This window comes from Corvus kubaryi, unplaced genomic scaffold (assembly GCF_017639235.1).
Source record: "Corvus kubaryi isolate FWS band 111438036 unplaced genomic scaffold, C.kubaryi_AGA036_p1.0 37326, whole genome shotgun sequence".
In the NCBI taxonomy this organism is placed as follows: Eukaryota; Metazoa; Chordata; class Aves; order Passeriformes; family Corvidae; genus Corvus; species Corvus kubaryi.
This window is the reverse complement of record NW_024581105.1, coordinates 48,429-62,316: the sequence shown is the minus strand read 5'-3', so window position 1 is coordinate 62,316 and position 13,888 is coordinate 48,429. Positions and strand designations below refer to the sequence as shown.

Here is a 13,888-nt window from a genome sequence, read left to right as displayed (position 1 = left end):
GAACATCTAAACCTGCTGGGTGCAGCCTCCTGTCCCTCAGCAGCTCCTGCTCCAGGAGGATTCTGGCCACACAGCTCTTTGCGCAGGTAGGAATTTCCCATCATTTCAGTGCAACATCTGATCGTTTTCTTCTGCAATGCGGCCCTACAGACACAGGATTCATTTTAAAAAAGATTTTCTGTGGAATTGCTCCTTTTCCTTGGTATTTTTTTCCCTTGCAAGGAGAGCAGACTCCTCGTGGTGCCCCAGGGCTCTGCTCTGAGGCACTGACAGCTGCAGCCAGCACCAGCAGATGTTTCTGTGCTGCCATTCCCATCAACTCAGCACTGACCTTCCCCCTGGATTTCCAAGCTCACCAAAGCAGGAACGTGTTTTATGAGATAATATTTGATGTTTGCTGACCTGGGAGAAACCACAAGCCCTGAAACAGCCTGAGTCAGGCAGCCTTTGTATCCTAAGGTTGGACATGCATTTAAATGTCTCTTAGAGGAACAGTGGCACAGAGGAGAACAAAGGCATGTGGCAGGGATCCAGGAGAGCTGAGAGTCTTCTTATCCTGTGAGGTGCAAATTTTGCAACTATTTTTGCAACCTTTTGCTTTTCCTTTTGCCTAATTTGGCTCCCAAGGCACAGCTGTAGTTTTTGGCAGTTCAGTTAACAGCAATATTGCCTCATCCCTTCTTGGTCCCTTGAACTGAAGCCTCTGCTTTTGTAAAGCCAACCTTCCTCATGCCCAGTAAAATCCCTTTCTAGGAGAAAGTGAAGTAGAGCAGACTAAAATTGGCATCCAAATCATGGGAATGTCTGTATCAAGATGGGAGATGACTCAGAAATCGTGCAGCTGAACTGAGGATGCTTCTCCTCAGTCTGAATCTGAAGTAGGGAAACAAAACCCACACACCTTTGCTGAACAGGAAAGGGGAAAACCCGAACTAATTCTGCCATTTCAGCTGTGTGAACCAATGAAAGCCATTTCAGTGTTTTACAGTGAGTTCTCAGACTGGTTTTGCCTGCGCTGTTGGGGGGACATCACCTGGGAGCTGTGTCACTGCTGTGGGGGGACAAACACAAACTGCTCCCTTAAACCTGACAGTGGCTAGCAGCAGGGGGTTTGATGCTCCCTAACACACCATTATTCACAGAAGCCAAACACTCAAGCTCACATTTTGTTGACACAGAGGAAAACCCTGCAGAAGGGCCTGGAAGTGCTTCATATCTACCCAGGGAAGTGCCCAAACAAAGGAGTCACCCGGAGAGGAGCCGGTATTTAGCAGCTCTAAGCCTGGGTGCATTTTCAGCCAGCTCCTCTTTCACACTAAATTAGATTGTGCCCAGGTCAGAGGTCCTTTACAGCACAAATCAGTCATAAAGGGCTTGATTGACTCCAAGGCTGGGTCACATCACGCCTGTGTGGGCTGATTCTGCTGGTACTCGTGCTCCAGGACAGGAGGGTGAGTCCAAGGATGTGTCACTGCAGAGGCTGCAGCCTCTGTCAGCTGCACCAGGAGAAATTGCTGCAAACTGTGAGGGTTGCACTGCTCTGGATTCTCCCCAGCATAAATGGAAGTGGCATCTGTCATTTTAGCTTATTGAGTCAAAAAATGGATTCACAGAATAGGCATTGTTCAGGCCCTGGTTTCTGAGGGAGAATTGCCCGGCACCAGCACCCTCTATGTTTCCGACTTTTCTCCCATAAATCAGAATCAGTGAAGACATTTTAGCAAATCTTCCCTGGGAAGGAATAAAATATTAAACTTTTTAATTCACAAAAAGGTCCTGTATTCAATAAAAATGCCCACAGGGAACCAAATGCTACAGGCCTATGATTCTCCACCAGAAAATTACACTGTTGTTTCATGTGCAGTTGAGTTTCTTGAAGCCTCCACAGTGCTGCAGTTACTTACACTTTGGGACAAATATATTCCTGAAACAGCTCCAAGCTCTTTGTTGATTCATGTCAGGGGTGTGTGACTGACTGCATAAGACATTAATCTAACTGACATTTTCCACCATGAGGGGAATTTAACGAATGAAAATCACAGAATATCCTGATATCCAACCTAAACCTCCCCTGACACTGCTCCAGCCATTCCCTCAGTCCTGTCAAAATATCCCTTACTACTCATTACAATTTCTCCTGTAACTGGTGGAGAGCAGCTCTGTGCTCTAAGAGCAGACTGTGCTGGGCTCTTCCAGGGGTATTTCTGTCCCTGCACCTGGACAGTTCAGGCTTGAAACCACACCAGCCAAACCCCACGAACTGTTTGCAAACAAAGCTGACAGATGTGACTGAGAGTTTGCTTCTAAGCTGTCAGCAGTGTCTGCCTTCAGCCCCACAGGTGAAGGCAGGCAGAGGGTTTTGCTGTTCCCTGCTGGAAGGAAGGGTTTGGAGGCGCTGGTACCTTGTCTCCTGGCTGGGGACGCATCACGGACACGCGATCGTATCCTTTCCGCAGCAGGACCCAGAGGGCGTCCAGCTTCCCCTGGAATGAAAGGAAACAGGGTGTTTGTTATGCTCTGGGCAAAGTGCAGTGCAGGGACCAGCACTTGGACCCAACAGGTTTTACCCCATCATTTCCAGTGCCTGTAGAAATGCTGGAGAACGATGTTTTCTCTCACAGACACTTGCTGTGAACTCGCTGCGAGTGCAAAGGAAGAGCACCCAGATGTCTGACAGATAACAGTGTCTGACCTTTCCAAAGATAATGTGTGACTCTGACACCTTCTGGGCTCAGAGAGAGACTGATGCCGACTCAGCTCCAGGCATCACAGCCAGCAAAATGTTAAATCAGTGCAGAAAGCGAGCAGTGAACTCATGCGATGCCTTTCCGAACTGCTGCGCCTCCTGCTCTGGATGAGCAGCTTCTCTCCAGCCCTAGGTGACCCCTGTGACATGTGAGAAAGAAATCTCACTTATGTCTCAAAACACTCTGCTGGGGAGAACGGAGTGAACCCCCACCTGCCAGGAGAGCTGAGCCCCAGCCAGGGGCGGTGTGGTGGCCAGGTCATCCTTCCTGGCAGCCACCAAGAGAGGGCTCACCCAGGCTCCCCAGGCCCTCCCCATGTGGCAGCCCACGTTTGCACCTTTTCCAGGCAGTAGCACCTCTCTTTCCAAGCCCTCCAGCCCCACGCTGAGCTCAGAGGCAGCAGCTGTCCCCTCGCTGGGTGGTCTCACACCCCACACACCCAGACACACACGTGTGCACCGGCACAGACCTGGGTGAGGTCTGCTCAAAACCCAACGTGTTGAAAACCTCTTGCAGACAGAGTTTGGCTCATGTGTGGTCAGACCCTCCCTGCCATTCCCTGCAGTGCAGCCCAAGCATTTATCCCTGACTGGAATTCAGCAGCCAAGCCTGAGGGTACTCCCCAAATGAGCTGAACGAGGCCAGAACGAGCAGCCCAGGGCTCTGCAATGCAGAAATATTCACCAAATCATCTGCTCTGAAACATCCATCTGCTGCTGAAGGATTCCTGCTCTATCCCCACTCCAACCAGCCAGGGTTTCCTTTCCTAACTGGACTCAGCTCCTGGGAGAGCTGCGGGAGGGTTTGCATGGGGGCACACCTCGGCTGCCTCAGGGCAAGGCTCCAGACAGGTCACGAGTCAAGATTATTTCATCGAACTCTCTCCACACTCCCTTCATTTGACCCCCGGTCTGTGAAGAACTCAGTACCCTGAGATTTGTAGGCATTTTTGGAGAGGGTTGACAGCAGACAGTATTTATTAATGTTTCCATGAGTACTGGTCCAAATGCTCTGAGTGCTGTGATAGTAGAGCAGGAACCAGGAGCAAAACCCCTACTTAGCAAACTTCACTGTACCTGCAGAGATAAGCTGCTCTGAGAATGTACAAAGCTGTCCCTTGGTACAAAACTGTTTTCTGCAGGTAAGACCATCAAACCCAAAGACCAACTCCTGACTGGATCCAGGAATTCCTGTCTGATAAATCTTTCCCAGAAATAAAGACGACAGAACTCTTGTGCTAGCAGAAATGCCTTGTGTAACTATTGTGGGACAGGATTAACAAATGGAAATGTGAGCTGGATGTTGCAGAGGGAGTGGGGAAAGAGTGAGGATCTTAATTTGGAGTAAGGCAGCAGATTTTCCTGAGGGCCTGGTCTGGCTGTGTCCACTTTGGGGTCTGTGAGGGCCAGACTTGGCACTCAGGGTGTTTGGAAGGTCCTTTGTGACCCCAGGTCTCTGGTGTCGAACTAAAGACTCCCTTTCATGGGGGCAGAGTCCTTCTCTTCCCTTTCCAAGGAACCATCAGGGCCATAATCCTCTCTGGGATCTCTGCTCCTCAACCAGTGTGTTCAGCCAATGGTTCAAAGCTTATTTGGGAGTTGGAGGGACACATGGGTGGAGGCAGACACGTAGAATGACTGCATAGAACTTGTTTCCATAGGATATGGAGAAAAGACTTCCTAAGGTGAGAGCCAGGAAAGTCTGTTATTCTCAAAGGAGAATAAGCAAGAAGCTTTTCTGTCAGATTCTTCTGCATTTGGACAGCAGAACTCCTTAGACCTGAGGGAACCCGTCCCTTCCTTCTGTTCCAATCCATCTTTCCTCTACAGCAGAGCTGGTTGAAGCTCTTGATCTCCTGTCCACTCTGAAAGCTTAAGAAATAAGTACCTTTTTCCTCCATTTCTCCTTTAGGAAACCAGAGGCAAAGCAACAACTTTCCATGGAACAAAAAAAATTCCTTTTTACTCTGCAGTCCCAATTTCCAAGAGCCTACCAAGATTTCTTGGGAAAAGCCAAGAGCTCCATCTTTGGGAGCCTCAGGGTCTGCCTGAGACATCTGGGTGGAAGAGAGGGAGTGTGCATCATGGAAAGGATGATGGCTGAAGAAATGAAACGGCAATGCCTTCACTTGGAAACAAAAACCCTCCTGTGCTCTCCATGGATGGGCCGTGTCTCCGTGTCTGGAACTCCTCTGCAGTTGAAGCACGAGGTCACTTGGAGAAAAAAGAAAGGTCTGAAGGCAAATAAAGCCTTGAGTCCTGCTAGATCTGAAGCCCAGAGAGAAGAAACAGTCGGAGCAGATGAAAAATGAAGGAGGGCACAGTTCCAGCCATGGAATTTCCTCTCCATTCACAGTTAATTCAACACTGCATTGACTCTGAGTTACCTCGGTGCTCCTCAGACCTGCTGGTGTCAGGCAGAGGCTCTTTTGGAGCTGTCTGTAAACCCAAGCTGCACTTGGGCCTCTCTGGCCAGGCTGCTGTGCCATGGCAGCTTTGTGTGATGGAGACAGGAGGGACAAAGGCTGGAGAACTGCCAGGGACACGCGGCCCAGGAAATGCTGGAGTGGCCTCCACGTGGGATTCACCTGAGGTTTCCTCTGGAGAGCACCACTTGTTGCTTCAGCCTTAGGTTGTAGCCAGGTGGGGATCAGTCTCTTGTTCTGGGTAACAAGTGACAGGATGAGGGGAAATGGCCTTGGGTTGTGCTCAGGGAGGTTCAGCTTGGATGGTGGGAAAAATTTCTTCACTGCAAGGGTTGGAAAGGCCTGGCCCAGGCTGCCCAGGGCAGTGGTGGAGTCCCCATTCCTGGGAGCATTCAAAAAATGTGTGGATGTGGCACTCAGGGACGTGGTTTCGTGGTGAACATGGTGGTGGTGCTGGATGGATGGCTGGACTTGAGGATCTTTCCAAACTTAATGATTCCATGACTCTCTGATTCACTTCCATCTATGTTTTGTGCTGCCCCTCCCTGTCAGATGAACCGCGGGTTTGGCGAGTTTCTTAAGAAGTTTTCGGATTTGTCATTCCCCTTGGATTATCTGCACTGACTTTTCAAACAGTTGAAATGACATTTTAAAAGCAGGATAATCCAGTTGGCACTGTGCTGAGAAGTAAGAGCAGCAAATCAGAATAACAACAATAATAACCCCAATCTGTTAATTGTCAGTAGCCACATTTGGTAGCAAATAAATCTCTGGAGCATTAAAAAAACCCCAATCTATCCACTCTCAGCTGTCTACCTACTTACAGACATGACTCTGGGAAGACTGAAAAACAGAGGGAAGAAGAACTCCTTCATAAAAGGCAGAACATTCTGAGCAGGGCTGGTACTTGTGCAGCTGAGGAAGGCCTGTGGCCAGCAAGATGACTGGTCCGACGATGTGAATTTCCTGGCTCTGTATCAGATTCAGGCACCCTTGGTTCGCTGTTCCTGAAGTTTAATTCCTTGCCCTTCTCCTTCACCATGATTTTTTAAAGCAGGTTGTTACAGGCATGTTTATCTGCTTCCCAAAGGGCTGCAAGATCAGGGACTGAGGAGAGCCCAGACACTGCCCTGGCTCCTGTGGGCACCACCTGGAGCAGATCAGTAACCAGAGGCAGTGCAGGGAGCCCCGACTGCTCTGCAGGGTGGGACATCTCCAGCCTGGCTCACAGCTTTTGTCTGACCCCACTGGCTGCTGCTGGCCAGGAAGGAAACAGGACAGTGAAGCCTCTGTTTTCCATCAGAGAGGCACTTTCTCATTCCCCAGCATCAAGTTTAAGGCAAGCTCTGTACACTGAAAGGTTTATTTACTGCGTGTGCTACACACCCCCTCGTTGCAGGTTAATTGCCCATGGAGGGATTTGAAGACCCTAAACCAGCACCTCTGCTCTTCAGACCCAAGCTCCAGAGGTGCAAGGTTTGTACTTGGATATGAATTGGGTGTTCTCAGTCTTTTCTGGGCCTGATAACTACAAATACCCTGGACTGAAGAGAAGTGTCAGCATTTCCCAAAAGAGTTAAACCTGAGAAACAGGAATGTGGAATTATCTTTTTCCTGTTCATTAGAGAAGTCACACAGTTGTTAAACTGCCCTCCTTTCCTGAGAACAGCTGAATTTGTCCTGGAGGCAAGAGATCAGCTCTCTGACACTGAAACGCCCTCATACCATGCCTGGCTAATGCAGTCCATGATCTGTGTACTCTGCTCCTCTTATCCACAAGATTCAACCTCTCCTGGACACATCCAGCAGGAATTTTCTTCCTCCTTTCTCCCCTCTTTCTAAGGAAAGAATCATAGAATTGTTGGGTTGGAAGGGACCTCTGGAGAGCATCCAGTCCAACCCCCTGCCAGGCAGGGGCACCTGGAGCAGGTGACACAGGGACACATCCAGGTGGGTTTGGAATGTCTCCAGACAGGGAGACTCCTCCCTGGGCAGCTGTTCCAGGGCTCTGCCACCCTCCATGGAAAGAAGTTCTTCCTCCTGTTGAGTTGAAAATCTTGTGGTTTAGGTTATGTCCTTGTCCTGTCACTGGGCACCAATGGAAAGAGTCTGGCACCATCCTGACACCCCTTTGAGACATTTGTATGCATTAATGAGAGTCCCTCCAGTCTTCTCCAGACTGAACAGGTCCAGCTCCCACAGGCTTTCCTCACACAAGAGATGCTTCAATCCCTTAATAATTTTTGGAGAAGATCCTGTTTATTCCCGACATCTCAGGGAATGTGCAGTGTAGACCTTTGCACCCTGTGAGCACTTCCCAGAAGCTGCCATTCAAGAAGAGATCAGGATCCTGTTCTGGTCTAAGAAAGCAACACAACTCCCAAACCTGACCAACCAGGTGGGAAACTCCCATTGCCCCACGTGGCTCCTTCCCACAGCACCTCCCCAGGCACACGTTCAGGGGGCTCCCTCAGGCACAGCCACGCCAGCAGCACTTGGGATCAGGGGTTTGTGGGCAGAGCTGAGCCTTGGATGTGAACACACATCATGACAAAAAGATCTCCTGCACACATCCCAGGCAGCACCAGGCAGGGCTGGACTCACCTTGATGGGGGAGTACCACTTCCGAGGGGACGAGGGCTGGCGCATGTTGCTCCCGAGGTTCCTGGGCTCAGGGAACTCGTATTCCTGCTCTGGCATCTTGACCCTGGCGTTCTTGGCCTTCTCTAACTTAGCACCTTCCTCCGTGGAGCCCTTTTCTCCCCAGCGCACCTGGAAAGAGGGATCAGGCCCTGTCACCTGCTGCAGTCACACCCCTGCTGCAAGAACAGAGCCCTGCCTGTGTTTTCCCAGTGCCCAGATGCAAGCTGAAGAGCAATGCACAGGCTGTGAGGTTTGTTTCTAGACTGCAGCCCAAATTTTGAACTTGTCCTTTGTGGTGGTTTATGAGAAACGTGAGAATGGGGAAGGTTTTCAGAAAAACTAAACCATGTCATTGTAATTTGTGTGGCAGCGCTGCCCCTGTATCCCAGGCATGGGCCTGGACGTTGCTGGATTAGAGGAAAAAGATACTCCCAAACTTCAGAAATCTGTGTTTGGCTCTCAAATATTCCCATACAAAAATGATCTGGACTCAGATGTACCAAAAAAGCCTAAAGAAGTTTGTGCCTGTCTCCTGGGTTCCTTCCTGGGTAGATTGCAGGGGGACGTCACAGCCCAGTCCCCAGCCCAGATCTGACCCCTGAGCTGGGATCTCCTCACCTCCATCCGTTTGATGCCACCCACTCCTCGCCCACCATAGTAAGAGGCATCGACTGTTGGCCACTTCTTCTTTGGCAGACCATCATCATCTTCCTCCTGCAAAACAAGGGGTGGCACTGTCAGGGAAAATGACAGGGATGGAGAAGAATTAAAAGTCCCAGGCAGCATTGTCCCCTGAGCCTGCAGGGCAGGCAAGGTTCCGGTCTCTCCCTGTTGCTTTCCAGAGGATGTACTCTCATGAAAGGACAATGTTTCATGATATAAACACAACCACTTGAAAGGTACCATCCAGCTCCAGCAAGAATGAGACTTTGGTATTTTTCACCTCTGCCACCCCTTCCCTTCACCTGGGACTGGGAGAGGCAGCTGCTGCTCGTGGTTCTCTGTGCTGCAGGGACCCTCCAGAGCCCAGGTAAATCCCCATATTGGAGTTCAGGCCTCACAGGATGGAGGGAAAGAGTAAAAAAATGAGTAAATTTTCTCCTGAGTGATGGCAAACTCGGGGTACCTTCGGAAACAACCCCACTGGGAATGCCCAGGTTTATTGACAGGAGCTGGCCAAGAGGAATAGGATGGAAAAGTCTCATGGAAAAATCACAGGAATGGAATTAGCTCCTGTAATGAACCTGTGCCTCGGCTGGGGCAGCTGCCCATGGAAGTCCATGTGGCTTCAGGGAGTCCTTTCTCCTGCCAGAGAAAGTCAGGCCCTGTGTGAAAAATGAGATTTCAATTCTGTGTCCTGCCCTTGCTCATTGCAGGCACATCCCCAACCACAGAGCCAAACGTGCTCAACACCTCATGGTGACATTCAGATACGGGCAAATTAACAGATCAAGAACATTTCCTTAAGTGTATTTAAAATGAGTCTGCTAAAGCTCTAGTGAGAGTCAAGGTATTTTAAATTCTCTGTTGCACTTTGTAGGGTCAGAGTGTATGTGGAGCTCTTATAGTGCTTTTCCCTTTAATTTCTACAGTTCAGGCTGTGAACTGACAAAGCAGAAAAGCAGAGTTCATCAAAAACGTGAAGTATTTCCTGTGAAAAACGTGGAGAGAAAAGAAAAGTGGTCCCTCTCTCCTTTTTCTTCTTCTTTCTTTAATTTTTCACAGAGATTTGGCTAAACTCCAAAACTTAGGAGCTTTCCAAAACTGGGAAAGCCAAAAATACTTTGAAATTGAAACTCCCCATCAGGAAAACTGAAAAACTGGGGGGGGTGGGGGGGGGGAAGGGGAAATCCAAGAAAAACTACGGTTTTCATGGCAACCAAAAGCATTTCAGTTTATCAAAACACACAGAAATTGGGCTGCAAAACGTGTCCTGATCTAAGGGAAGGGTAACAATTGGTCACAACTACCAGGTTCTTCTCTTCAGAGCTGCCCTCTCTCTCTGGCCCCAGGCAGAGCTGCTGAGGCTCTTTGCTGCAACCCAAGAACTCAATATCTCTGCATGAAGTTTTCCATGAGGACTTTTTTTTTGTTAAAAAGAAAGAAAAAAAAACCCCGAAAAACAAATTGGAAGCGAAGCCATCTAAATATTTTCCTTCAGCAATTCTCTTTCTCTCTCTTCAGTTTAGCACAGACTGGACTTCTCACAACAGGAAATACCAAGGTTTAGGAAATCTTCCCCACAAGCCCTTAAAAGCCCTGCGAGTCCCCTCACTGCAAGTTGGGAGCCAGGACAACAGCACACGCACAGAAAGGCAACACGGACCTTGAAAAACAAAGGAGTCACAAGTTTTTTGCAGAATGAGTCTGTTTACATGTTTGGAAGGGCAGGGGAGGTTTTGCAATACAAGCAGAAAGCCCCCACCAGGGATGTCCTACACTCCTGGCCAATGTGCTCACCACACACGTGAGGAACTGCAGGAACTGGAAACGGGGGGTCAGGGCAGGGAGGCAGCAGGGAAATGGGAAGGAAGAGGCACCCAGTCCCCACCATCCCCACATCCCCAGCTCACTGCCCCGTGAGCCAGGGCTGAATTCTCACGTCCTGCCTGCTTCACCTGTATTCTTCTACACGTGGCTGCACCAGCGTTTGTACCTGAGGAGCTTCAGCTCTGACCCAGCTGCAGCCTCAAAAACAGCCCCGGAAAATTCAAGTGCATTTAAGGATGCTGGAAACTGACTGTACAGCACTTGGCAACTTTCCACCCCCAAAATCTGCTTTAGATGGAGCTAGAGTTTCTTTTAACAAATAAGAAGAAGCAGGACAGAACTGCATTTCACAGTCAGGGATCCAGATTCATAAGTGCTGGATTGCAGAAAACAAAGATCTGTGTTTATCTCAGAGGCCAGGCCAGGCTCTGGATACTTTGACCCTGACCTGAGAGAACCTCATCTGTGGGTAACACAAGGATAATTCAGGCTCCACAAGGGACATCTGAACCACTCAGGGTAAGAATTCGAACTAAATTTGGCCAGATATTAAAAAAAAAAGTTTGGACAACTTACCCCTCTCCCCACCCTTATAATTATTTTCCCAGTTGTCTCTGCAATGCCTGAATTTTGTCAGAATTCAGCATTTATAGAGAGCTCTGCCTGCACCAAGGGCTAAGCCACGACACGACAATCATTTCTCTGTGAGAGATGTTGTCATCGAATTCTACAGTTGAGAGAGCACAGAGGCAAATCCAGCTGTCCTCAAGACTCCTTTCTACCCCTTCTCCCAACACTGGAGTCATTCCCAAATCCCATGGCCACCTCTCAGCTGCTTTGTTACACTTTGAGGACACCTTGCTCTGTTCTCAGGGAACATTTCCTCCTACTGTGGAAGGTTTTGCTTGCTACCTTGGTATCTCTAAAGGCTCCCCAGTATCTTCTCTTCTCCAGCTTGAACAACTTCAGCTTCATACAAGCTCATCCTTGAGGCACAAAGGTTTATCAAACCAGCCTTGATCATCACAGAAACTCCCCATTTATCTGTGGTCCAGATCCTGCCTGAAGTCCTCCAAGAACAAAGCACTGCGTGTGCACAGATGAGAGGGAGGTCCGGGTTTGGTGAAAGAAGGATGCTGAGCTGTTCCCACTCCAGAGCTCAGACACCGAGCTGCAGGAAGGTGGAGATCCTATAAGGTCATGGGAATCCACACCAGGATGGGATTAAACCCAGCTCCCACAGCCTCTGCACTGCACTGGGCCTGCCTGGATATTCCACATGAAATTGGCTATGAAACTCCGCACCCTCATGGTGTAATACCTGCACCTCATCTATTGCCAGTAACAGCCCCATCTTTTTTCTTTTAGATGCTCTCTCGAAAGGTTCTTTTCTCCTCCTCCCATATTTCCACAACTCACTGTAAAAGGGAAGGAGGAGCACTGGAACACCACTGGGACCTGGCTTCATTTCAGGAATAGCAGAATAAATTTCCTGCCTTGGTGTCTACAAAAAATTCCTATCAGATCCTTTCTCTGGAGCTTGTTTTGCTGTCTCCCCAGCAAGGCTTTCCAGAAGGAGCAAGGAAAACAATTTGGAAAGGAATAATGATAGCAATAATTGAACAACCTGGTCTAGTGGAAGGTGTCCCCTGCCCATGGCAGGGGAGTGGAACAAAATGATCTCTAAGGACCCTCCCAACCCAAACCATTCTGTGATTCCATGATAATAAGTGAGAGTTCAAGCAGCTCTCCAAGCAGCTGAATCTCCTTTAGTCATTCTCTGGCCTCAGGGATGTTGTGGGAGAGATCAGATCCCAACAGTCAGCGTGGATCCAGCTGAACAGGGCTTTCATCCCTTGGCTGAACAGCAGCTGCCGAGCAGGGAGTTAAGTCCCTCCTGTCCACGCTGCCTCCCAGGACAGTGACAACGACCTTCAGGGTCTGGTGCCAGTGCTGCTGAATGGCCCTTTCTGTCCAGCACCTCCCTGTGTGTGTTTGCTGTGCTGTGTGTGGGTAAGAGGACAAGAGACCTAAGAATTATCCCATTACAGGCTGGTTGGTGGCTTGGCTCCGGTGCCACAGTAGGGATGTGCGTAGATGTTGGGTGACAGAGCAGCAGGGAAAGGAAGGGACTGAGTGATGAGGAAAGGGCAAGCTCTGGGCATGTGGGTGATCTCCTGCCTGGCTTTGCCAGACTCCAGGGAGCTTTGTGTCCCTGGATCCCTGCTGTGGGAACAAGTGGCGCCTGCATAGATTCAGCTGTGGGTTTTAGGCTCTGCTTACAGGGCAGGGCCTAAAACCCAGTGAGGGCAGTGTGTGTCTCTTGGGATGCTTGGAGGGGCTCCAGTTTAGCACCCTCTGACTGCAGCCAGTCTGTCCAGGACTGACAGCAGCAGAATTCTGACCTGGGCCAGGGAGTGAATAGCAAATTGTTGGAAGATGCAGAGCCCTGCAGTTGGGGTTTTTTGGTGTATTTTGAGGATGGGTTGCTATAGTAGAACCAGCTTCAGCCTTGGGTGAGTTTCTGCTCTGAGCTGGGCAGAGCTGTTCCAATAAACCCAGCCCAAAGGTGCTGGGGCACAGGAGTAAAAGCAGCTGTGTCTTCCTCCAGCAGGACTAGAAGAAGCCTTCCTGTTCACTGGAGGTAGAAGAATGTGGTTTCAATCCACCTTCAGTGACTAATCACAGGCCAGAAAGGTGCTCCTGGCTCCTCCAGGCACCCACCTCTTCCGCTTGGCATTAACTCAATCCTTCCTAAGTGAAACCATCTGTCCTTCCCTGGGCTTCACCCTCAGCATCCCGAGCTCCCCGAGCAGCACAGCAGGAGCTGACAACATTTGCAATTTCTGAATGAATTAATTGGGAGTTTCTGGCCAATAATGATTTCCTTCACCAACAGTGAAGTGTCTCCAACATGTCTCAAAGGGCCTCTGAAACAGAGTTCAATAAAACCTTTGGCGGGTCCGACAGCAAAGGCTGCTTCCCCCTCGTTGTTCCAGTGTAATGCATTCTCCTTCCTCCTGTGGGCCTCAGCTCCCAAACCTGCTGATGCAAGAATTCCTTGACGTTTTTTTTTATTTTGGCCAAGACTTTCGTGAGAAGAAAAAAATCCAACTGTAACCCTGCTGCTGAAGGGACCAGCAATCCCTCCTGCTGGAGAGGAGCAGCTGCTGGTTTCCTGCAGGGGAGGGGGATATCTCCAGCACCCGAATACCTGGATTGTAGAAAATCAACTCCATCTTCTACTTGTTTAGAGCAAAGAAGAAAATCTGGAGGCTTCAACCTTCTGAGAACACATCACACTACTGCCAGCCCCACTCTGTGGACCAGCCCTCTCTAGGAGTAAATGCACCAACAAAATGCATCTTGTCAGAGCTTCTGCTATTTTTTCCCTAGTGGGAAGCTCTTCTGTCTGGGAAAAACCAGTGCAAGTCACAGCTTCAAGCCTTACTGATTTCTGAGCACTGCCCTGATGCTGTACAGCTACTAAAATAGTATAGACTATATTTTCCTTTTTAAAAGTCCTTTGGCTGCTAAATGTGCGCGTTGGCTCTGGGATAACTGAGTTTAGGGGACGTGCTCT

At 49.4% G+C, this 13,888-nt stretch overlaps 1 protein-coding gene across 1 annotated transcript in view; it reads right to left on the bottom strand.

Annotated features, from left to right (window-relative positions):
* Positions 1-13,888, bottom strand: part of ANTXR1 (ANTXR cell adhesion molecule 1) — a gene marked incomplete at its 3' end in the record, with an annotated part of 67,429 nt that overhangs the window by 11,972 nt on the left and 41,569 nt on the right. The window contains exons 14-16 of the mRNA XM_042029580.1: positions 8,434-8,529; positions 7,777-7,944; positions 2,403-2,483 (exon numbers count right to left, since the gene is read on the bottom strand). Of these exons, the coding sequence (XP_041885514.1) occupies positions 2,403-2,483; positions 7,777-7,944; positions 8,434-8,529 (345 nt within the window). The remainder of the gene's footprint in view (positions 1-2,402; positions 2,484-7,776; positions 7,945-8,433; positions 8,530-13,888) is intronic.